At 41.1% G+C, this 26,014-nt stretch overlaps 1 protein-coding gene across 3 annotated transcripts in view; it reads right to left on the reverse strand.

Annotated features, from left to right (window-relative positions):
• Positions 1-10,609, reverse strand: part of PAIP1 (poly(A) binding protein interacting protein 1) — a 35,757-nt gene extending 25,148 nt beyond the window's left edge. Inside the window, exons 1-2 of one of the 3 annotated variants that reach the window (XM_023545449.2) lie at positions 10,463-10,609; positions 8,975-9,144 (exon numbers count right to left, since the gene is read on the reverse strand). In XM_023545449.2, coding sequence (XP_023401217.1) covers positions 8,975-9,073 — 99 coding nt within the window. In that variant the 5' untranslated portion in view covers positions 9,074-9,144; positions 10,463-10,609. Of the gene's footprint in view, positions 1-8,974; positions 9,145-9,721; positions 10,147-10,462 lie in introns of those variants that run through there. The other 2 variants (XM_003408018.4, XM_003408019.4) reach the window with 2 other exon arrangements.
• Between the last annotated feature and the right edge of the window lie 15,405 nt (positions 10,610-26,014).

A 26,014-nucleotide genomic window follows, 5' to 3' on the forward strand; every position in this document is an offset into this window, starting at 1 on the left:
GTCAAAATTTCATCACGGTGTACAGCGGACAGGAGACTTCTCGCTGTTACATCTAGGTTTCAAATCAACCTCGACAGCAGCAGAAGTTTCTAGCTAATATCTCTACCACTGTCACCTTTGGTAGTTCCCACTCTTTAAATTAATGGCAGAAGGCTAAGCAGGGTGGATTTTGCAAACATATAAGACCAGAATACCAATCCTTGCACTTTCAATGCTTGGAATACCAACCAAAGTATTTTAAAATTCACCTAACAGTTATGACCTAATAATAACTATGTTGCTCGATGAAACTTACCCTTCTCCAAAAGAAGACAAAATGAGAAACCATATAAAAGAATGATCACTACTGTATAGAACCATTTGTCAAGGGGGCAAGTGCTGCAGTCAGTGAGTGCACAAAGAAAAATAAATCACACAGAGTCAAAAACACCCTTAGAAAAGCTTCATGTTGGAGAGGCACATACCATCTTAGCAGGCAGACTGACACAGCCAGTCATTCTTCCGATGTTGGTACTGACTGCTATTTCTTCAGCTGACCATGACTTAGAGGCCATGCTGCGTAATTTTTGTGTATCTTTAGTCCCTAAAGACATATTTAACACGACAAGTTGCATGCACCAGGAGAGGCGCTCGGGGAAAAAAGAGCAGCTGCAGAAATAGCAGATTCATGTGTCCGTATCATGCTCATGTATGTTCACTGAGCAGATCAGCAGGTAAACTCACACATGAAATTTCTGTCTAATCACACAACTGAATCCAAGTTATCAACAACTCCCCTGTAAATTAAAGGCATTAACATTTTAAATGAAATTCACATTCATTAATCAGAAGCACCACCAGCTGTGTGACTCAGTGAATTAATTCCTGTGCTTCAGTTTCCTCGACTGTAAAATGTAGATAACAGTATGTATCTCATAGGGTTGCTACAAGGATCAAACGAATTAATGTTTATAATGCCTCTGGAATGGTAACTGGCACATAGCAAAAAGCGGTAAGTGTTCAAGCAAGTTACATTTTTTTAATTTCTAAGAGAACACTGAAACATACCCAAAACATATAATCCAATAGCCTTATATTCATACATAAAGAGGCTAGAGTGCAAAAAGTACCCAAAAAATAGAATGATAAAAAACAATGTAACTTAGCACTTAGGATAGTACTCTAAGAAGCAAATAGCTGCCAATTGCATGTATAATAACTGATAGTGTGAAGGCTTTGCAAGCATTATCTCATCTAACCCTAAAAAAGAAAACTTGGGGGTAAGCATTACGAACATCCTTGCATGAGTGAAGAAACAGGCACAGAGCAGTTCAATCACCCTGGTTATTCCATCAAAACTGTCTGAGTGCCTACTAAGTGCCGAAGACTATTCTATAGGTGCTGGGGGTAGGGCCATGCTGTGAATATCTACCATGAATGAAACAGACAAAACTCTCCTCTCAAGGAGTTTATATTCCATGAGGGAATATACATTCATATGCTGAAGTAAACTGAAAAAACAAAACAAATACCGAAACAAACAAACAACAGTTAATAAAGAATTCTGAAGGCTTAACATCTCAACGGAGGCAAAGGGGAGGAAAAAAAAAAAATCTGAGGGATGATATTCTATGCAGGCGGCACAAGAAGCACATAGGCTCTGAGGAGATAGGTTCTTGGCTTGACATGTTTGAAAAACAGAAAACACAGTATGGCCAGAACACAGAAACAAGGATGAGGCAGAGCTAATGAGGTCACTGAGGCAGATCAGATACAGCCTTGGGGACCATGCTAAGCAGACTGGCTCCAAGAGCAATGAGAAAACCACAGGGCAGCGGGTTGTGGGCAAGGAGGGGCCATGTACTGACTTAAGAGACTTGCTCATGGCCACACAGCTAGTTAGAAGGCAAGGACTGAGCACAGAATAAAGTTTGTGCTTTTAATCTCTATGCTATACTCCTAATAACTGACAGCTTAAGACATATATATGCAAGGATGTTCGCTGCCCCCCCCAAAAGAAAAATCTAACAATTCATTAACAAGGATACGGTTAAACACATTACAGTATCTCCACATAATGGAATATCAAACAGCCACTTAAGAAAAACAAGATCTATTTTTTATTTATCAATCAATATGAGTGTACTAAATGAAAAGAACAGTACAGAGCCATAGTTTAGCAAAACTTAACTTTTTAAAACAGAAATTTACTCATACACGCAAAGAAAGTTTCTGGAAAGATACACCAGAGACGACAGTGGTTACCTCTGGAGAGTGAAGAAATGTTCATATTATAAATGTTCAACCTTTACTGTAAATTGCGAAAGCAGTTAAGCATAATAAATGTACACCTTAGATACTAAATGATGGTACCGTGAGTTGCCATCAAGTAGATTCTGACTCACGGCGAGTTCATGTGTGCAGTGTAGCACTGCTCCACAGGGTTTTCAAGGCAGTGACCTTTCATAAGCAGATCACCAGTATGTCTCCCAAAGCACCTCTGGTGGGGTCACCTCAGCTAGTAGTAGAGCATTTAGTCTTCTGCACCACTCTAGGGATTCCTATACTTAATGCTAACCACGTACATATGTGAATTTTATAATTTAAAAACTAGCTTAAGTTTTAAAATACAGATTAGAGCTTCACAAACTTGTAGTATGCTACAACTATTAATGATAATGAAAGGTAGGAAGTTAAGTCTATAGATGCCAGCTGAAGGTACTAATTTCCTCCTTGTTTCTATAAGCGTCATTCATTGCAGCAAAAATATACTTTAGAACCATGATTTTGTCTTACATTTTTTTAAATCTGGAAATGCCCTAATGTCACCATCATACCTGAGAGGCAGTTTTGCTAGATACATAATTCCTGGTTTGCAATTTTTTTCTTCAAGGTTTTATATATGTCATCCTATCGCCTCCTTGCCTGCACGGCTTCTGCCGAGTAGTCAGAGCTTAGTCTTATTGACTCCCTTTTGTAGGTGACTTTTCCTTTATCCCTGGCTGTTCTTAAAATTCTCTCTTTATCTTTGGTTTTGGCAAGTTTGATTCTAACACATCTTGGTGACTTTCTTTCGGGATCTACCTTGTGTAGGGTTCGATGAGCTTCTTGGATAGATATCTTCTCATCTTTCACAGTATCAGAGAAGTTTCCTGCCAACAAATCTTCAACAATTCTCTCCGTATGCTCTGCTATCCCCCTCTGTTCTGGTACTTCAATTGCTCATGGGTTATTCCTCTTGATAGAGTCCCACATAATTCTTAAGAGTTTCTTGTTTTTTTTTTAATTCTTTTATCTGATTTTTCTTCAAATAATTTGCTGTCAAGTGCGTTATACTCAAACTCACTAATTGTGACTTCCATTGCCTCAATTCTGCTCCTATGACTTTCTATTGACTTGTCTAATTCTGAAATTTTGTTAATCTTTTGGACTTCTATTTGCTGCCTCTCTATGGATTCTTGCAACCCATTAAATTTGTCATTATGCTCTTGTATAACCTTCTTAAGTTCCTCTATTCCTTTGTCTATGTGTTCCCTGGCTTGTTCTGAGTTTTGCCTGATGTCTTGAGTTCTGTATATTAGTCTTAAATTCTACCTCTGGTAATTCTAAGAAGTTCTCTTCTTCTGGAAGGTTTCTTGACTCTTTGTTTTGGTGGCTTGGTGAAGCCATCACGGTCTAGCTTCTTTATGTGATTTGGTATTGACTGTTGTCTCCGAGGAAACCCTGTTGGCATAGTGGTTAAGTACTATGGCTGCTAACCAAAAAGGTTGGCAGTTCGAATCCACCAGGTGCTCCTTGGAAACTCTACAGGGCAGTTCTACTCTGTCCTATAGGGTCACTATGAGTCAGAATCCACTCAACAGCAATGGGTTTTTTTTTTTTTTTGGGTTGTCTCCGAGCCATCGATAAGTTATTGTGTGTATTTATTTTATGTTTGCTTACTGTGTCCTAGCTTCTTGTTTTGTTTTGTTTTGATTTGACCAAACAAACTGGTCACACAAGCTACTTTGATTATTTGAGCCTCTGATGCTCTTACGTCCTGTCTCCAGGTGGCTAGAGCTGTTACTAGGTATGTGACCCCAGGAGTCCATTTACTTTTTTTGTATGGGCTCAGCTCAGGTGTCCAGGTCGTCAGTCACCCTCTGTGTGGTGTAGGCTCTCAACTACAGTCCTAGACGGGCAGAAGTGATTGGAGTAGGCCCAGGTATCTGGCTGCAGTAGGGGGTCACGCACTGATCAAGACACGGGGCTGACTGCTGCCCGAGTGTCTGGAAGGAAGGCCATGTCCCTATTCCCTAGAGCATGTAGGTAGGTGGATTTTGTAGCCGGACTACAGGCACCTAATGCTGTTGGCTGTAAGGACTGGGAGTCATCACTTATTCTTGGACCACTGTTGCAGGTGGCTTGGTGGAGTGGGTGGAACCACCAGTCCTCAGGCCTCTGATGTGGGTAGGTGAGGACCCTGCTTAATGGGCAGGGTGGTGTCAAATGTCATGACTCTGTCACTTCCCCTTAGAGCAGATACAGATGAAAACAAGCTTCAGGTATATACCCTGTTATACTGTGCTAATGAGGACCTACACTGTTGAAATGGGCCCACGCAGGTCTATGCAGGGGTGAATGGCACTTAAAGTCCGTGGACCCCTTATGTCTGTGCCTAGGCAAAGGGGCTGTTCCTGCCCTGAGTTCCTGGCTTAGGGGAGCAGTTCACTTGGATAATGAACAGGCAAGACTATTTTACTTAAATGGACTGAAATAGGGCAAGGATGTGAAGGAGAGAGGAGAGTTAACACATCACCAAGTTTTTAGCCTGAGCAGCTACTTAGAATATAAAAAGAGGTCTGCAGATGACAAATTGTTTTATCCTTGAGTTTGTGAGAGATCACCCTTATGAAGAGGTCAAACAAATGGAAAAACAAGCCTGGAATTCAGAAGAATTAGATTTGAGAGTCATTAGCCTGTAAGTGATGGTCAGATTCTAAGAGATAAGTAGGATCACCAACGGAGCTCATAAAATAGAAAGACCACTTCGGGGACTGCAGTCTGAGGGGAGAAGGACTGATCAGCAAGTTGGGAGGATGAAGAAAGGGTACTGTCACAGAAGTCAAAGAAGAAGGCAAACGGGAAAAGATGACCATAGTATCAAATGCTATAGAATAATCCCACAGGTTAAAATCTGAAAAGGATGATGGTGAGTCTATGCACAGAAAAGAAAAAATTAAAACAAAACCAATATTTTTAATATTCAGTCCTTATAAAAATAAAGACCTTCTGAAAGACTAAGAAGCTGTCCCTGGTACCTAGCCCTTCTGGGACTCATACTTGTTTTAACTGAACAAATGGTACCATGGTTGAGGAAGTCTACTAAGATGAGGGTTAAGAGGACAATAGATTTAGCAATCAGAAAAATATCAGCAACTATCACAAAAATAGTACCAATACAACTGGGAGATCATGCTACAGAGGTTGAGTGGTCAATGGGAGGTCCAGCACTACGAACTGTGAATAATTTTGGACGATGTCGCTATTGAACACAGAAGAAAAACTGAGCAGTAACTGAAACGAGGATGCTTAGAAATAAACTGAGTTCTTTGGAGGAGGGAGGAAGAACTTTTGTCTCTTAATAAAAGGCTTTACCAATTACTTGTGGAATTTTTGGTTCTAGTAAGTGAACTATGATTAAATACTCAAGATACAACGGTTTGTCTGAGAAGAAGCAAATGGCCAGGAGGAGATGGGATACAGCAACTCAATGGCAAGACGACATGGAAAGTAGGAAATTCTAGCAGTGGGATTAGAGGAAATACAAACCTTGAGGCTTTGAAAGGATTAAGAAAGCAGAGCAAAAGACTACCATAAGGATGTTAGAGAAAAAATATACTCCTGAGCACAGACCTAGCACAGGGATACCAAGTAATAGATTTTTATGCTGTATTCCAGTGCTTGACTCATTGTCAGCTATTTGTGGAATGAGTGAGTGAATGTAGCTAGCCTTGAATTATGACTACGATAAGGTAAGTTTCCCTAACAACAAGATTTTATTCTAAGAATCTGGGGAAAAACAAAGATTCAGCTGTTCTGTGACTAAGTGGCTTAAGAAAAACTTAGCCCTGACTGACGGTCAACATTAGAGTAAGCTAGTAAGGCTAGAGAATGTACCAAAGCAGGGATAGCAAGCTTGAATGCCTACAGAATCCAAAAAAACCCGGTGCCATTGAGTCGATACCAACTCATAGCGACCCTATAGGACAGAGTAGAAATGCCCTGCAGAGTTTGCAAGGAGCGCCTGGTGGGTTTGAACTGCCAACCCTTTGGTTAGCAGCCGTAGCACTTAACCACTACGCCACCAGGGCTTCCCCCTACAGAATCCAGGTGAGTTATAAAGGAATGAAATAAGCCAGGCAGCATATTAGAGCACACAAGTGCCATCTAAAGACAGCTGCCTCTATTCAGCTCCAGGCAATTTTCGCTCTACCAAAATGCCAGCACAGAAAGGCTGATTCTTATGATTTCAAGGGAAATCAGATGTGTAATATCCAATTTAATTAAAAACATTTTTTTTTTTAAAAAAAAAACACCTTGAGGGCCAAAAAAGAGACACCTGCAAGCCACATGTGAGCCACAGACTTCCAGTCTGCAATCTATTCTAGTGAATTGAGCACAGAAGGAGCTGGTCCATTACAGGGCAGCAGGGAACCCCTGAAAAATGACAGTGGTTCAAAACAAGTGGATCAACATAACTTAATAGTGAAGAGTTACCTGAACTATATAAAAAGAGTTTTATTCCTCATCATAAAGTAGCCCAAGTCCACAGGGAAAAAACAAATAGAGAGCTGTTTGTGGCTGTTAACAAGGCCAAGTTTACTCAACTACTCACAGCTCTCCAATGGCTCCTTTTCCTCTCTGAGCCAAATCAAAATTTCTGGCAAGAGCCCAAGCTGCTCTCTTTTCTACTTTACATGGCAGATGGCCCCTCTTACCCCAAATTAACTGCACTTCCTGCTATGTCTATACTTTTCCTTCCCAACCCCAACGGTTTTCCTATGCACTTTAAGATGCATGGATTTTCCAAAATATGGAGTACAGCCTTTGCAGACCTTTTCTATTAGATATGGAAAAGACAGCCAATAAACAAAAAAAGGTGTGCCATCATTAATCATCAGAGAAACTGAGTTAAAACCACAAGTAGATACTACACACCCACCAGAATGGCTAACCTTAAACAACAGAAAATTCAAAGTACTAAAGAGGAAGTAAACATCTGCAAATCACACATACTCAGAGTGTGTACCGGAATAATCTCTATGTAAAAACTATAGTATTTGGTAGGTAGTCTCTAAGGTCCTTTGAAGCGAAGATGGCACAACTTCCTCTCACATACTTTGGACATGTTATCACGAGGGACCGGTTCCGGGAGAAGGACATCATGCTCGGTAAGTAGAAGGGCAACAAAAAAGAGAAAGATTCTCAATGAAATGGACTGACACAGTGGCTACAACAATGGGCTCAGACATAGCAACAATTGTGAGAGTGGCACAGGGCCAGGTGGTATTCATTCTGTTGTATATAGGGTCGCTATGAGTTGGAATCGACTCAACAACACCTAACAACTAAAGCTGGGCATAGTGCTACCCCGTGACCCAGCAATTCCACTTCTAGGTATATACACAATGGAAATAAGGGCATATGTCCGCCAGGGCATGAGTAGGAATAGCAGCACTAATCGTAACGGCCCCCAAACTAGAAGCTGGCTAAATGTTCATCAACAGACAAATGGATAGACTGTGGCATATTCATTCAATAAAATGCTATGAGGCTAAACCACCTAATTACATGCTACAAAATGAGTAACAAAAAGAATATATACTGTATGTTCCCATTTATGTAAAGTTTGAGAGCAGCAAAACTAATCTGTTCTATTAAGTCAAAATAGCAGTTACACTTGGAGAATGGTAGTCATTACCAGGGGGCTTCTGAGGTGCTGGTAACATTCTGCTTCATGATTCGGATGCTGGTTACCCAGGTGCTCACTTGGTGAAACTTTCAGCTATACCCTATACACTCTATTCTATAGTTTTATATGTTAAAAACCCTGACCCTTTGGTTAGCAGCTGTAGCACTTAACCACTATGCCACCAAGGTTTCCATTCTATATGTTATACACTTCAATAAATTTAAGAAGATATGAAAAATAGGAATTATGCTATAGTATTATCGATTATTTCTTCAACTTAGGAGCATGGTTCCTGCCCCACTTAATTCCTCCTCATTTACTCATTTTGGTTTACCTAGCATGACGGATTCCTTTCTACATATTCCAAACTGGGCTTTGTGCTTTCTTCTGCTGTTTAGAAAAAGTTTGACCATTTGTAAAAAAATTCTTACACTGTCAAAGGTTAATCTGAATGTTTAAAAATTCTTTATATCTATTTAAACTTTATCAAAAACCCATGCGACATTTCTGCATACAATAGGTATGCAGCACCAGAAAGACTTCGATTTTAAGATGACAGAATAATAATTACTAAAAACAAGGACCCAGATGTGTACTTCTCACCCATATGTGCACTTCTTCACATTCAAAAGCCTACCTCAAAATTAACTTAAGCAAAGCCACTATTTAATTTATCCTAAAGCCACTAGTAAATATTCACTTATCTTACAAAAATCAAATTAAAAATCAACTTTGTCAGGCTACTATCTTGTAGTTGTCCATAAGTCTGGAAACGGATTCTAGTTTTACAGATTGACAATTTCCTTGACATCAATTAGGTTTACTTGCCTATGCTGGCAAAACAGCACTGAACAAAACCACAAAAAAGTCCTATTGTCAAGCTTACATTCTGAGACCATGAATATAATAACTACAAAGTTTTGTTTCCTCATGAATTCATAATAAAGCTACGTAAAATACAAAAAGCACCAACATACCGGTTAATAATCACATTATTCCAGTTAATGTTAACCCCGAGTTTTAGTAAAAAGGAGTACTTACTGTATAATTAGAAGAATAACCTGATGGGTAAAATTCTGGGGCGTTCACAGACAGCTTGGACATTAACACAGGAGCTACAACCACCTGGGGTTTGGCCATTGCTGACTCTGAATTCTGCTGTGGGATTTTATCCTGTGAACTAGGTGGAGCTCTCAGGGGCCTCGCTTGTTCTGAGAAGATAAAAAGGAGTGTTAGATTCGTTCATTCTTTTGTGTAATGACTTTGTATATACTAAAAAGTCATCTCTTTTAACTCTTTAAGAGTTTAAAAATCATCACGAAATGTAAGGTCATCTCCGGGATACTCACAAAGAGCCTGCAAAAAGGAACAATAGACTTGGCTGTAGCTCATTTATGAGCGTTACCTGCCTCCCAAATGAATGCTTGAGGGTTTTGGTTTTTCTTTTATTTAGGAGCCGTTTCAAATGCAGTGGTAGCTCGGCTTACGTCTTACTTTAGAGGACCGGGCAGGGGGAGGCAATTTTTATTTCCTCCCCTGGGTGGCAGAACTCCGAGACCGCGCACCGGCCCCTCCCCCAGCCGGGGCGCACAAAGGATTCCAGTGGCCACCTTCCAAAGCCCCGTCCCGCGCCCATCCCCACCCCGTAACACCCGGGCCCCTCGGGGGATGCTTTCGGGGAATTGGGGGGAGGGGGTGGAAGGAGAGTCCGCCGGCCCTCGGCGAGCGCAAGGCCCGTGGGGAGGCGTTGGCCCGGGAGGACGGGGTTTCCCTAGAGCTCCTCCGTACCTGGGAGCGCCCCGGGCCGGGGAGGCCGCTGGGGGCCGGCGGGGCCCTCGCACTGGGCCCCAAGCGGCGGAGCCGTCCTGGGCTGGCGCAGCGGCGGCGGCTGCAGGAAGCCCGGGGCTTTGGGCTGCGGCGGCGGCTGCTGGCGCGGCCGCTCTGCAGGCCCGGTTCCGTTCGGGAAACTGCCGCCCTCAGGCCCGCCCCCTCCGCGGCCCAGGCCCCGGCTCCGGCCCCGACCAGCACCTGGGGCCCGATCGAAACCGTCCGACATGCTCCTCCTCCTTCCGGAGCCGCTGCCGCTGCGCTCGGAAGAGGCCGCGGGGGAAGGCAGCGCAGGCCGGCTCTTGCCGCTGCGCTTCACTCGGGCCTCATGGAGGAGGAGGGCGGCGGGCCCCGGCTCCGCTCCTGCGCGCTTCAGGCGGAACGGACGGCAGGCTGAGCACCCGCGACTCCACAGCGCCCGCCCCCCAGAGCTACCCTCTGCTTTTATTCTCCCCTAAAATCCGGCGCCACCGCCTTCGGCGCGGCGGGGGCGAGGCGGGTCACAGCGGCCCCCCGCGGTCCGGAGGCCCCGGGGCGCGCCCGCTGCGATTCCTACTGTCCCGCAGGGCAGGCTGCTGCGGTCCAGCAGGCTGCCCGGCCAGCGGCGTCTCGGCCGCAGGACGGCCCTGCTGGGCAACGGGGACCGGGCGGAGGCATCTCGACTCCCGGGGCCCGGCTCGGGGGGGAGACGGGGACGCTTACCCCAGTTAGGCCCGATCTATTCGATGGTTCTCAGGAGACAAGTGCGAGACTGACGGTTGATGCCAGGAAAATAAAAATACGGGGGGAGGGGGTGTGGCCCCGGCGCCAGGGTTCGCGGACGCGCACCACGGTGGGCGCGCAGGTGTGTTCAATGACCAGGCTCCCGCCGAGAGCCCAGGACTGGCAGGGAAGCCGAGCTCCGGAAGAAGCTCTGCCACCTGCTTCGTTAGCAGCGGGGGAGGGGACTAGTACGTTCAAAATACGCCCCCTACCCTTTTCAGTTCCCTGTAGGTACTTACCTCCGGAAGGGAACCCTGGTGGCTCAGCGGTAAAACGCTGGGCTGCTAACCGAAAGGTGGGCGGTTCGAAGCCACCAGCCGCTCTGTAGAAGAAAAAAATGTAGCAGTCGGCTTCTGTGAAGATTTACAGCCTTGGAAACCCTACGGGGCAGGCCTCCGCTTCCTTACAGGGCCAGAATGGATCGGGCCGCGGAGGATTTGGTTTGGTTTGTCACAAGCTTCAATATCTTCCGTTTTCTCTGCCCCTCCAGAAATTTTCAGAAAATACACTACCGTTGAATGAAACTCTTCCTTCTTTTTATATGCTACCAATGTTGTCCGATAGGCATATAATGCAAGCCATTTGTGTAATTTTACATTTTCTAGAAGCCACAAGCAAACAAGCAAAAACAAACAGGTGAAATTAATTTTAATAATAAATTTTAACCCAGTATATCAAAGATATTATCATTTCAACATGTAACACTAATGAAATGTTCTTACTAATTGAAACCATATGTGTATTCGGACTAGCGTCATTTCAAGTGCTCAGTAACACGTGACTAGTGGCTACTGCATTGAACAGCGCAGTTCTAGGTATTTAAGTGTAAAATGATATTTTTGTCAGGCCTGATGGTGCTAAAGCCAAATGAAGGGTTAAGTAATGACAAAAAAAAAAAAAAGGGGGGGGGATCCATTTTCCTTCTGTTGGATTATCCACCTCCACAAATTCTAATCGTTGCCTTGTATTTTAAGCATAAACTGTAATACTCTTTACAGGACAGAGAGATTGATTAGGAAGAGAAATAGAAAAACCCTGGTGGCGTAGTGGTTAAGTGCTATGGCTGCTACCAAAGGGTCACCACTTTGAATCTACCAGGTGCTCCTTGGAAACTCTAAGGGGCAGTTCTACTCTGTCCTGTAGGGTTGCTATGAGTCAGAAGCTGGGTTTGGTTTTTTGGAATGATGTTTTTCAGTCTTTTCATTTGACAATGATTCCAATTAGGAACAAAAAATTATGTTAACCACTTTCTGTTCTTGCTAATAAAAAAAATTAAAGTCTTGAGTTAAATGAATGAGAAGAATGGCTTTAATGAGGATAATTGTGAATAAATTAGTCATGCTGTTAATGTTAGCCCAAAATAATGAAGTCAGGGAAGGAAGGCAGTATGTGGTTTGTAGGTTTTAAAGTCTGCTGCAGCTTGAGATGAATCTGGGTCTTGACCATTACTGGCTGTGTGATCTTGGGTAAAGGATTTAGCTTCTGTAAGCTGGTTTCCCCATCTGTAAAATAACTATCTTATAGCACTGAGCATGTATTACAAATGCTAGCCTGACAAGCTTACAATTTTAAAATTACATGACGTGATGCTCAAAGTACTTTAACATCCATTATTTTATATGGTCGTCAGTCTCTTCTTGCCTGGACTTCTGTGTTACAAAGGAAAGACTCAAGCCGTATGCTCAAAAAGAGTGAGCAAACGAGCATCACACAACACTCAAGCCACCACAGACAGATGGGTGGTGACTGTGCCTTGATACTCCTTAGAAGTGAGAATGGCAAAACGTTGTCTCTCGTACTTTGAACATGTTATCAGGATTCAAACTTGGATCTTACTCGTGGAAGGCGACAATTCTAACACTGAATCACCACTTACTGAATGTTTATTGTTGTGTGTCAGGCACTGTTCCAAGAGCTTTATTTGTATTATTTCATTTAATCCTCACACTCTGTGAAGTAGACTTTCTGATTATCCCTGTTTTACAGAAGAAGTACCAAGATATCATGAAGCTCAAATCCACCTGCAGACTGATATAGGGCTGACTAGCAGGTGTTAGGTATTGCAAAATGCCAAGAGGCCACACACACAGACACATTAAAAAAATATAAGCACTGTATGGAATCCCCTGAAGAGAATCATCAAAAGATCTCCTCCCCTACCTTTATGTCTTTCTTATTAATGTGTAGTGAATAGGAAGAATAAATTCAGAGAGTTTGGAAAATATATGGTAAAATGGGAACAGGACCACTGTCAACTATGGGAAAGATTTCCTTCTTTCAGCTGGTCATGAAATGTTGCTCTGCCTACTTCCGCGAGGAGGTCTATGAAATTTTCCAATTCCCGAAGCCAGATTTGTCTCTGCCTTTACCGCTCTGGACGCTTTGACTTTTAAGAGAAGAACTGGTAGTATTAATACTTTAACTTATCCTCCATTCAGCTGCTGGATGATCTTTCTACAAATCATATCTGATTATGTCACTTCACTGCTAGAAATCTTTCAATAGCTCGCCATAGCTTTCAGAATGAAGTGAAACTCTTACACCCAGAACAAGACCTTTGCCTTTCTCTCTAGCTTAATCATGTGTCACTCCCTCACATATTCTCCCCCTACCTCCTTTTAGCAATGCTTGCTAAACTATCCTCATGTCCGTAGCTATTTCATGCCTTCATGATTTTTATAAATGCACCTTGCTGCCTGGGAAATCTTACCTCTTTCACCTCATGCTAATACCTCTTAACCTATCAGGCTCCACTTAAGTGTCCTCCTGGAAGCTTTCCTCAAGCAGCCCAATCTTAGATTCCCTCTTTTTTGATTCTAGCACCCTGGACAAACTCTGTCTTAGCACTTAGTATACTGGATTGTTAATATTTGGCTTACATAACTTGAGGTCAGAGAATGCCTTTTAATCTCTATGCCCTCATATCCTAGCCCAGTACTTGGAACATAACAGCTTTTAACTGTAGTAGGACCCACTTGCGAAAGTCCTGACTTGACTTGGGTTACCAGTATAGTGAAGGTAGAAGGAAGACTGGTTTTCAGAAACCTAGGAGAACTTAAAGTGACTTCAGGATTAAATCTTGTAGGATTAGACAGTGCAGCCTTATAAGTCCAAAAGATGTGAGAAAGTTTTCATACAATAAATATGGAGTAAAAATATTTGCAAACAACATATTCAACAGGACATATCTGGAGCATATCAAGAACTTTCAAAACTCAACAGTAAAAAAAAAATTAAATTTGAAAATGGGCAAAACACATGAACAACCATTTCACTGAAGAGAACATACAGGTGGCATTTAAGCCCATGAAAAAAAATTTAACATCATTAGGGATTAGGTAAATAAAAATGAAAACCACAATGAGACTTCACTACTCAACTATCAGAACGGCTAAAATAAAAAATAATAACACCAAATGATTTCAAGAATGTGGAGAAACTGGATCACTCATACATAGCCGGTGGGGATGAAAAATGATACTATCACTCTGAAAAACTGTTTGGCAGCCTCTTAAAAATACTAAACATACAATTACCATATGACCCAGTGATTGTACTCCTGGGCATTTATCAGGAGTATTTAGGTTCACACAAAAACCTATACACAAGCGTTTATAGCAGCTTTATTCATAATATCCAAAGACTGGAAACAGCCCAGATGTCCTTCAAATGGATGATTACACTGCGATACATCTATACCATGGGCTACTACTCAGCAAGAAAAAGGAACAAATTGATAGAAACAACAACTTGGATGGATCTCAAGGGAATTATAGTGAGTGAAAAAAAAGCCAATCTCGAAAGATTAAGTACTGTATGATTACATTTCTTAATAATATCCTTGAAATGAAAAAAATTCTAAAAATAGAGAACAGATTAATGATTGCCACCAGTGAAGGAAAGAGTGGCGTTGAGAGGGAAGTAGGTCTGGCTATAAAAGATAGGATGAAGAATTATTGTGTATCTTGACAGGTGTGGTAGTCCTAAAAATCTACACATGTGATAAAGTTGCACAGTCCTAAATACACACAAAAAGATGTGTTTCTGTGTTCTATTGAGTATGATAAGGCATTCAACTGTATGGACTGCAACAAATTACAGATAACATTGTGAAGAATGGGAAATCTAGAACACTTAATTGTGCTCATGCAGTACCTGTACATAGACCAAGAGACAGTCATTAGAACAGAACAAGGGAATACTATGTGGTTAAAAATTAAAAAAGGTGTGTGTCAGGGTTTTATCCTTTCATAATACTTATTCAATCTGTATGCTGAGCAAATAATCCGAGAAACTGGCTATATAAAGAATGCCGCATCAGGGTTGGAGGAAGACTCATTAACAACCTTCATCGTGCAGATGACACAACTTTGCTTGCTGAAAGTGAAGAGGACTTCAAGCACTTACTGATGAAGATCAAAGACTACAGCCTCCACATAAAGCAAAAGTCCTCACAACTGGACCAATAAACAATGTCATGATAAATGGAGAAAAGATTGAAGTTGCGAAGGATTTCATTTTATTTGAATCCACAATCAATGCCCATGGAAACAGAGGTCAAGAAATCAAAAGACATGTTGCATTGGGCAAATCTGTTGCAAAAGCCTTCATTAAAGTGTTAAAAAGCAGAGCCGTCACTTTGAGGACTAAGGTGTGCCTGACCCAAGCAAGCCATGGTATTTTCAAACGCCTCACATGGATGTTAAAGCTGGACAATGAATAAGGAAGATTGGAGAATTGATACCTTTGAATTACGTTGTTGGTGAAGAATATTGAATATACCACAGAGTGCCAGAAGAAGGAACCAATCTTTCTGGGAAGAAGTATAGCCAGAATGCTCCTTAGAAGTGAGGATGGCAAAACTTAGTCTTACGTACTTTGGACATGTTATCAGGAGAAACCAGTCCCGGGAGAAGGACATCATGCTTGGTAAATTAGAGGGTCCAGGAAAAAGGGAAAGACCTCAACAATCATTGCTATGTTTGAACCCATTGTTGCAGCCACTGTGTCAGTCCATCTTATTAAGGTCTTCCCTTCAACATAAGGTTGCTATGAGTTAGAACCGACTTGATGGCTCCTAATAACAACAACAACATCAGCACCAGCACCAGCACCAACACCAGCACCACCACCACCACATACACACAAATACGTGCATGTAAAACTAAGGTTGCCGGACCATATCAACATAAGTTTCTTGGATTGCATCAGTGTGTTACAAATACACAAGATGTTACTGTTGGGGGAAACTGGGTGAAGCGTATAAAAGATCTCTCTGTACTATTTCTTACAACTGCTAGTCAATGTATAATTATCCCTAGATGAAAAGTAAAAAAGACAGACAAAAAAAAAAAAAAAAAAACCCAAAACAAAATACATAAATAAGTCTTGTTTCATATTAGTCTATCACTTCCAGTTTTTTCCTGGCTAGTTTAGATCATTGCTTCCTACCTAAATCATCATGACAACTTATATATCATTGTAAATCAGTGGGGGCATCATTAAGTGAGATTATTAACTTATGTGTTGTTCTCATGGGTCTTATCTGTGTAAATTATCTTCCTCTTCTAGTCTCTTGGGCCCACAATGAAATGTAACCTCAAACAGTCAGCGCTTAAGACTCCTGTCTGGATCACGACTCCAACCTCCAGCCCATCCTTCAGTCAGGAAAAGCCGGGGACGCCACTTGGGATCTCATGTGTCTTCCCTAAAGTCTAATGCACTTACTGTTTCATGTTAACCTCTAAGATGGACTGTAAACTCCATGAGGATAGGGATTCGTTCATTCATTCAATAAATAAATTTATTAAATGCCTAAAAATTTTTTTTTGTTTACACGCTAGGGGGTCCCTGTATTGGTGTAAATGATTAAGCGCTTGATTACTAGCTGGAAGGTTGATGGTTTGACCTCTCCTAAAGATGTCTCAGACAAGAGGCCTGGTGATCTGCTTCCAAAGTGTTGCAGCCTTGAAAAGCCTATAGAGCGAAGTTCTATTCTGCACACATGGGGTTGCTAAGAGTCACCGACAGCTCAACAGCAACTAACACAAATGACTAGGCACCAAACACCATTTTAGGTGCTAAGATTATGTGTGAGTTAGAAATCAGTAGGTATAAGGTATATGTGAGTAAAAGCAGGAAGATCTGCTTGGTGGCCTTTACTGAAAAGCCATTAGAAATGTTAATGGCTACTAAGGTAAGTAAAATTTTGCTGAAGATAATTCAAAAACTGTTGTAGCAGTACATCAACAGGGAACTGCTAGAAATTCAAGCTGGATTCAGAAGAGGATGTGGAATGGTGGATATCATTGCTGATGTCAGATGAATCTTAGCTGAAGAGCAGAGAATACCAGAAAGAGGTTTACCTGTGTTTTCTTGACTATGCAAAAGCATTCAACTGTGGATCATAACAAATTATGGATTACATCGCAAAGAATGGGAATTCCAGAACACTTAATTTTGCTCATGAGGAACCCGTACTTAGACCAAAAGGCAGTCATTTGAATAGAACAAAGGGATACCGAGTGGTTTAGAATCAGAAAAGGTGTGTGTCATGGTTGTATTCTTTCACCATGCTTATTCAATCTGTATGCTGAGCAAATAACACAAAAAGCTGGACTGTATGAAGAAGAATGAGGCATCAGGATTGGAGGAAGATGCATGAATAATCTGCAGTATGCAGATGACACAACCTTGCTTGCTGAAAGTGAAGAGTGCTTGAAGCACTTACTGATGAAGATCAAAGGCTACAGCCTTCAATATGAATTACACTGCAACATACATACTCACAACTGTACCAATAAACATCATGATAAATGGAGAAAAGATTCAAGTTGTCAAGGATTTAATTTTACTTGGACCCACAATCAATGCCCATGGAAGCAGCAGTCAAGAAATCGAACAATGTATTGCACTGGGCAAATCTGTTGCAAAAGCCTTCTCTAAAGTGCTAAAAAGCAAAGCCGTCACTTTGAAGACTAAGTGTTCCTGACCCAAGCCATGGTATTTTCAATTGCCTCACATGCATGTGAAAGCTGGACAATGAATAAGGAAGAATGAAGAAGAATTGATGACTTTGGATTATGATGTTTGTGAAGAATATTGAACATGCCATGGACTGCCAGAAGAAGGAACAACTCTGTCTTGGAAGAAGTACAGACAGAATGTTCCTTAGAAGCAAAACTGGCAAGACTTTGTCTCACATACTTTGGACATGTTATTAGGAGAGACAAGTCCCTGAAGAAGGACATCATGCTTGGTAAAGTAGAAAGTCAGTGAAAAAGAGGAAGACCCTCAAGGAGATTGATTGACACAGTGGACTCAAACCTAACAAGGATTGTGAGGATGGCATAGGACCCGGCAGTGTTTCGTTCTGTTATACATAGGATTGCTATTTGTTGGAACAAACTCAATAGCACCTAATAACAACTAACAACACTAAAGTAGTGGTAATAGAGTTGGAGAAAAGGATCAAATGTAAGAGATTTAGGAAGAAATTGACAGATTGTGTGTGAACAATTAATGAGAGGCCAGAGATGAAGCTGACTCCCAGGATTCTGATTTGGTTCCCTGAATCTATAAGTTTGGGAATACCAGAGTGGAGCAGGTTCAGGAAAGGAAGGGACTCTCGCTGATTGGATTTTGACTATTTCAATTAGTACATGGAGCATCCAAATGGAATTTTTCAGTAGGCAGTTAAGTTTATGTGGTTGGAGCTCAGAGGAATGTTGCCTAGAGATGGACGCTTGATCACTGAAGCCACAGGAAGAAATGAGATTACTTAGGAAAAATGTGTAGAGGCAGAAAAGAGGAGCACCAGATTTAACGTCTGAGTTGAAAAAGAGGAGTGTGTGCAGACTGAGATGGTGGAGCCAAAATGGGAGTAAAACTGAGAGAAGCTCGTGGAGGAGAGAAGGTTAAAGAGGGAGAGCCCAAGAGTGTCAAATGTTGCAGAGATGTCAAATAAAGGTAGGATTCAAAAGGATCCATGAAGGGGGGCTCTGCCCACAGACTTGAGCACTTCAGTCCTTGCTGCAAGGATATCCTACCTGAGGCCATTAAACAAGTGAATAAACAACTATCTCATGCTGGGCTACTAACTGAGAGGTTGGCAGTTTGAACTCACCCAGAGGTACCTTGGAAGACAGGCCTGGCAATCTGCTTCTGAAATATCACAGCCTTGAAAACTCTATGGAGCATGGTTCTGTTCTGAAACACATGGGGTTGCCCCAAGTCTAAATCAACTCAACAGCAACTGGTTTGGTTTGGTTTTTTTCTTAGAGCCATGTCCACATTTACCAAATAAATTTGTGATTATAATTGGAGTATCTAAATTTGCATATTGAGAAGAACAATAAAATAGCAACAGTAATAGCTAATGTTTAACACTATGTTCCAAGTAAATACCTTACATGGATTATCTCATTTAATTATTTTCTTTAATCTTGAAAACAACCCTACGAGGTAGGCATTGCTATTTACCCTAATTTTATAGACAAAAGTACTCAAGTTCAGAGAGATTAATTAACTTGCCTAAAATCACATAAACAGTTGATGAACAAACCCAGTTCTGTTAAGTCCAGGGTTGGTAAGCTTAACTGATATGCTACACTTTGTCCTTGGAATAAGTGGTCATACTGATGCAAGCATCTCTTGAGTTGCATGTCTCACTACAAGTTAATAAATTAGCACTCTAATGATACTAGTGTTTGGAAGAATATAGATCTGTGAACGATTTTTGGTGCAAATGTTTGTTGGTATTGGGGTGGTGGTACACTAGGACAGATTACAATTGCTTGAGGAATTAACTAGGTGGCTAGGAAATGCAGATAGTGAGTGTGGACAGCCTAAGCCTGTCTGGGAAACAAATCGGAGAGATAGGGGACTGGTTTGACGGCAAGCATATTAAAGAATTTTTTGTTGCTATTATAATTTTTTTAAAAGACGGGAGAATCATGAGTATGTTAGATTTAAAAAAAAAAAGGACAATGAAGCAAAGGAACACACTGGGGAAAAGAGGAAAAAGTGAGGGAGTAAAGGGCGAGGGGAGGTGGCAGGTCACAGAGTCAGAGCACAGGCAGCAGGAACGGCTTTGGATAGGACATGAATTATTTCACTAAGAAATAGAAGCATATACAAATGAGTTGTAGGAGGAAGGCAGTACTGTAAACTGAAGATGGTTCCCATGCTCTCTGTAAAACAGGAGGAAATGCCTTTGCTGAGAATGATGGTGAGGGACTTAGAAGACAGATCTGGAGAAAAGCAGCAAAGGTTGCAAAAGCTGCCCTGGAACAGGAAGCTGACTAGGAGGATGTGTTCATGAGAGGACTGCCGGGTGGTACAGAAGGCCCAGCAGAGGTTGGAGACCAGGAATTTGTAGGAGTGATACTCTGGACAATTTTGTGATTTTTCTCTAGAAACTCTTGACAACCTGATGTAGGAAAAGAGAAGCCTGTTAGAGGAAGCGTAATTTTGTTATAGAGACAGAAGGGGCTGAGAGACTGTTTGTGGCCTCTGCTAGATAGAAAAAGGGTTGAAGACAGTAGATGATAGATTGGAAGGAAAAAAGGGATCAAGAGACAGAAATAAGAGAGTGCGTTGGAAGGAAAGAAAGTAGTGGTCAGAACATGAGATATAAGAGTTGAAGATTTTAGAATAACTATTCCACTGAGTTTGGTTTTTTGGTTTACTCTAAATATGAAAAAATTTAGATAAGTGAATAATTACAACATGCAATATTCTACCAATTGTACAATACAACTAATTGAACTGAAGTGGTTGTTGGCCAGCAGCAAGGCAATGTGCTAGCTGGAAATGATCATTCATCAGATGACCTACAGAGTTCAAATCTCACATACAAAATGCAACTAGAAGCATCAACATTTAATGTAAAAATGTCAAGCAAGAGGTTTTTTTTTTTTTGCTCCTGGCATGTTTTGTTTCCTTTCTCTGTGGCTCAGTCTCTTCATTGCCCTTTTTGTTGGCATGTGATAAAAAACCAGTATCTTTTTTCCGTTTCAACTCCAACAGGGTACTCACAATGCTTTTCTTCCTTTTAAAAAATATTTGTTGACTAATATAGCCAGGCATTGTGTTAGGTGTTGATAACACATCCATGAATAAGACAAAAATACCTGCCCTCTTAGGAGCTTACACTGAAGTGCAAGAATCAGACAAACAGGCAATAATAATATAGAGTGGTAAGTACCATAATTACCCTAAGCCTTGAGTCCTATGGGAGGGCACCTAACTCAACCTTGGGTGATTATTGTTAAACCAGTAGCTGTTGAGTAAATTCCGACTCATAGCAACCCCTATAGGACAGAGTATAACTGTCCTGTAGGGTTTCCAAGGCTGTAAATCTTTACACAAGCAGACTGCTACATCTTTCTCCCACAGAGCGGCTGGTGGGTTTGGACCACCAACCTCTGGGTTAGCAGCCGAGCACTTGATCGCTGCACCACCAGGGCTTCCTCCTTGGGAGGAAGGCTTTTGTGAGGAGTTCTTATCTCAGCTGAAATGAAGAATTTATTGGCATTATCCAGGCAAATGAATGGGAAGGGGGACATGAGGGAGACTCTTGATGTACACAGAGGCATCTTTCTCTCTCTCTTTCCGAAGGAGCCTCTGTTTTCCTTGCTTCTCTTGGCACCTCCATTCCTAAGGGCAGCCATCTTAGTGTCTCCTCCTAGGGGATCCTCTTCCCCAGAAGGAATCAATGAACTTACAACCAGAAGTTCTGCATTTAAGTATCAGCTCTATCTCTTGTTAGTGTGACCTTAGATGTACCAGTTCACCTTAAGCCACGGGTTCTTCATTTTAGAACAAGAATAACAATACCTACTTCAGCGTTATTGAAGCATTCAAATGTAACACATGTGAAAGCCCTGTTAGCCAGAAAATGTTATGCTGATGTTAGCTATTTTTACTGTGCTAAGGTGGTGTGCCTTATGCTTTTGTACTCTTGAGCCCATAATGGAGATTAAGAAACAAAGAAATCTAAACATCAGTATGGATTTATAGTTAATTTTCAGGTCTGCCAAATTTAAGCCATGAAATTAATTGTTCCCTGAAGCAACTTAAAATGTTTGAGTTAATGCCATAAATTACTGTAATTTGTCCTCTACTCAAATGCCACCACAGAGAGGCTATTGCAGCTAAAGTATCACCTAGCAGTCAGTAGACTGAGCAATGTAATCCTTAAGAGTACTGCAGCCACTCCACGGATAAAAAGATCAGCAGAAAGGGGAAGCTGCCAATTAGTGGGCCAAATAAATTTTGCAAACACTGAATAAAAATGAGGTTGAGGTGAGGGGCAGTTTGAAAAAACACCCTCTATCCCAAATTCAGGATGGCCATCTGAACCATTAGCATTTGCTTGCTCTACTGCGGAAAAACCTCATTGATAAGAAATCATTTCATGGAATTCATTTCTTGTTCATGTTCTAGCTCATTTGACAGACTTAATACCACAGAAGAAGAGACACTTAGGAATGATTGTAATGAGTTGAATCTAATGATACTTTCGTCCTTCAGATGTTGGGGAGGGGAACTTTGTGTCAGTATAACACAATGATGTTGTTGTTAGGTGCTGTTGAGTCTATTCAGACTCCCAGTAACTCCATGAGGTTTTCGAAGTTATAATCTTTATGGGAGCAGATGGCTGGGTCTTTTTTCCTGAGGAGCTGCTGAGTGTGTTTGAACTACCAACCTTTTGGTTAGCAGCTGAGTAGTTAACCATTGAGCCACCAGAGCTCCTTACGATGTGATAGTTAAGACAAATTTTTTTCAGTTTTATTAAGAAAACATTAAAAAATACAGCAAATTTGAAAGAATTTTATACACTCACCTATATATCCACGATTTAGATTCTACCTCTGATATTTTGCTATACTGGCTAGATTTTTTTTTTTAAGTAAATGTTTTGTTTTGAAATAATTGTAGATTCACACGCAATTGTAATAAATAATACAGCAATATTCCCTGTACCCTTTACCTAATTTCCCCTGGTGATAACAACACTATAATTCAAAACTATAGTATACTGTCACAACCAGGATGGTGCTGTTGACAGTCAAGATTAGGAACATTTCCATCCCCACAAGGATCCCTCATGTTGCCCTTGTACAGCCATACCCAGTTCTCGCCTACCCTCATAACCCTCTTAAAGCATGGCGACCACTAATCTGTTCTTCATTTCTATAATTTTGTCATTTCAAGAATGTTATATGTATGGAGTCATACAGTATATAATCTTTTGAGATTGGCTTTTTTCACTAATCATAATTCTTTGGAGATTCATCTAAGTTGCTGTATCAGTAGTTCACTTATTTTCATTGCTGAGTAGTAGTCCATGACAAGGATGTACAATATCTGGGTAGTTTCCAGTTTTTGGCTCTTAAGAATGAGCATACTACGAACACTCACGTATAGGTGTTCGTGTGAATCTAAGTTTTCATTTCTCTGGGATAAATGCCCAGGAGTGCAATCACTGGTTGTATGGTAGTCACATGTTTAGTTTTTTAAGAAGCTGCCAAACTCTTTTGTAGACTGAAAAAGTACCATTTTACCTTCTCATCAGCAATGTTTGAGTAACCCAGTTTCTCTCCATCTTTCCCAGCATTGGTGTTATTTTTATTTTAGACATTCTGATAGCTGTGCCTCATTGTTCTTTCAATTTTCTTTTCCCTAATGGTTAATCCAACCACAATGCTCCTTAGAAGCGAGAATGGAGAGACTTTGGTTCACTTGCTTAGGACACTTTGTCAGGAAAGATCAATCGCTAGAAAGGCCATCACGTTTGGTAGAGAGTCAATAGAAATGAGGGAAATCCTCAATGACGTGAATTGGCACAATAGCAGAAACAATGGACTCAAACACATCAATGATCACAAAGATGATGGAGGACAGCAGTGTTTCACTCTGTTTTTCCAAAGATTGCTATGAGTTGGAGCTGACATGAAAGCAACTACCAACAACAACAATGGCTAATGATGTTGAATATCTTTTTATGTACTTATATTCCTCTTCAGTTGTGATGGTTAGAATTGTGTGTCAACTTGACTGGGCCATGATTCTCAGTGTTAATATGTGATCACTCCCATGATTGAATCTGCTGTGAGTAGCCAATGAGTTTCCTTGGAGGTGTGACCTGCATCCGAATATAAGCAGACATTCTGGCTTTTTTGCTCACTCTGGATCTTGTGTCTGCCTCCTGCTAGTCTGACCTCCGGCTCCTGGGACTTGAGCTAACAGCTTATCTGCAGACCTTGGGATTCATTGATCTTCATAGCCTGAGAGAGGGAGCCCTGCTTTCTGACCTTCGGATCTTGGGTTCGCCAGCCCCTGAGGCTACGTGAATCAAGAGAAGCCTCTATTCTAACCCGTGGACCTGGGATGTTCCAGCCTCTGCAATTGCATGAGCTGTTTCCTTGATATAAATCTGTCTCTCTCTATATTTATACGCTTTACTGGTTTTAGTTCTCTAGAGAACCCAGCCTAAGACATTGGTGGAATGTCGCTTTCTGTTGTTTCTTCATTTGCTTTTAAACTGTTGAGTTTTGAGAATTCTTTATCTATTCTAGGTATATGTCATTTATCAGAAAAATGGTTTGCAAATATTTTCTCTCAGTCTGTAGCTTGTTTTCTAATCCTGTTAACCAGGTTATTTGCAGGGCCAAAGTTTTTAATTTTCATGAGGTTCAATTTATCAATTTTTCCTTTTATAGGTTGTGCTTTTAGTGTCAAACCAAGAAGACTTTGCCCAGCCTTAAAAAAAAAAATGTTTAGAATAAAAATAGCAGAAAAATTATTGGAACCTAAAAAAATGTTTTTTTTTTTAGGTTCCAATAATTTTTCTGCTATTTTTATTCTAAAAATTTTATAGTTTTACATTTAATTCCACATTCCATTTTGAGTTAATCAAATTAATTTTTGTATAAGCTTTGAGTCCGTAAGGCTGTTTTTTGTTTTTTGCTTTGTTGGTGTGGTTCCAAAGCCAAAAACCAAACCCAGTGCCGTCAAGTTGATTCTGACTCATAGCAACCCTATAGGACAGAGTAGAACTGCCCCATAGAGTTTCCAAGGAGTGCCTGGTGGATTTGAACTGCTGACCCTTTGATTAGCAGCCATAGCACTTAAACACTATGCCACCAGGGCTTCCATTGGTGTTGTTAGGTGCCGTCAAGTCGTTTCCAACTCATAGTGACCCCATACACAACAGAATGAAAACACTGCCTAGTCCTGCACCATCCTCACAATCCTTGTTATGCTTGAGCTCACTGTTGCAGCCACTATGTCAACCCATTATCTTGAGGGTCTTTTTTTCACGGACCCTCTACTTTACCAAGCATGATATCCTTCTTCAGGGACTGGTCCTTCCTGATAACATGTTCAAAGCATGTGAGATGAAATCTTGCCACCCTTGCTTCTAATGAGCATTCTGGCTGTACTTTTTTTCCAAGACAAATTCGTTTGTTTTTCTGGCAGTCCATGGTATATTCAAGATCCTTTGCCAACACCATAGTTCAAATGAATCAATTCTTCTTCGGTCTTCCTTATTCATTGTCCAGCTTTCACATGCATATGTGAATAGTAGAAATCCCACCTTCCATGCAGGAGACCTGTCTTTGATTTCTGCTCAATGTACCTCAAGCACAGCTACCACTCATCTGTTAGGGGAGGCTTGAGTGTTGCAATGATGCCAAACAAGTTTCAGCAGAGCTTGCAGACTAAGACAGACGACAAAGAAAGTCCTAGTGATTTACTTAAAAAAAAAAAAAATCAGCTAATGAAAACCCAATGGATCACAACGGTCTGATTTTACTGTGTATGGTGTGTCATTAGTTGAGGGCCAACTCAGTGGCAGCCAGCAACCGTATATGTCAAGCACCGTGCTAAGCTCAGGGGAATAATAGAAGAACACGCTTCACAGAGGAAAAAACAAAAGCTAGATCTGTAAAGAAGGATGTCAGAGAGAGCATTGCAGACTGAAGGAAAAGCACGTAAAAAGGCTAAGAGGTATAAAACAGCTTCATACAATCAGGCTAAAAAGACAGGGAGCAGGAGGAAATTTTCTCATGTTGGGTTTGACATACCTGTGGACATCTCAATGGAACTGTCCACCAGGTTGCATGAGTCTAGAACTCAGGAAAAAAGATCTGGGCTGGACATTGAGTTTTGGAAGTTGTCGTAGTTATCAATGATGTTGGATTGTTAGGGAGCAAGCATTAGAGTTAGAAGGAAAAGGGGCCAGGGAATATTTGAAACATTTGAGCATTTAAGAAACTAGTATTAGAAGAACTGAGACTGAATGGTCAAAGAAGTAGGAGGAATGGGAGGGGGATATGACAAAAACCAGTGGAAGTGAGAAATTCTATTTTTTGCTTTTTTGATATGGGTAACATCAAGCATAAACAAAGATCTACACAGAGATGATGCTTCACAAAACTTTAAAAAAGTATATTTGAGCTAGAGGGTTTCCTCAAATGCAAT

Source organism: Loxodonta africana, chromosome 2 (genome assembly GCF_030014295.1).
Source record: "Loxodonta africana isolate mLoxAfr1 chromosome 2, mLoxAfr1.hap2, whole genome shotgun sequence".
NCBI classification, from domain to species: Eukaryota; Metazoa; Chordata; class Mammalia; order Proboscidea; family Elephantidae; genus Loxodonta; species Loxodonta africana.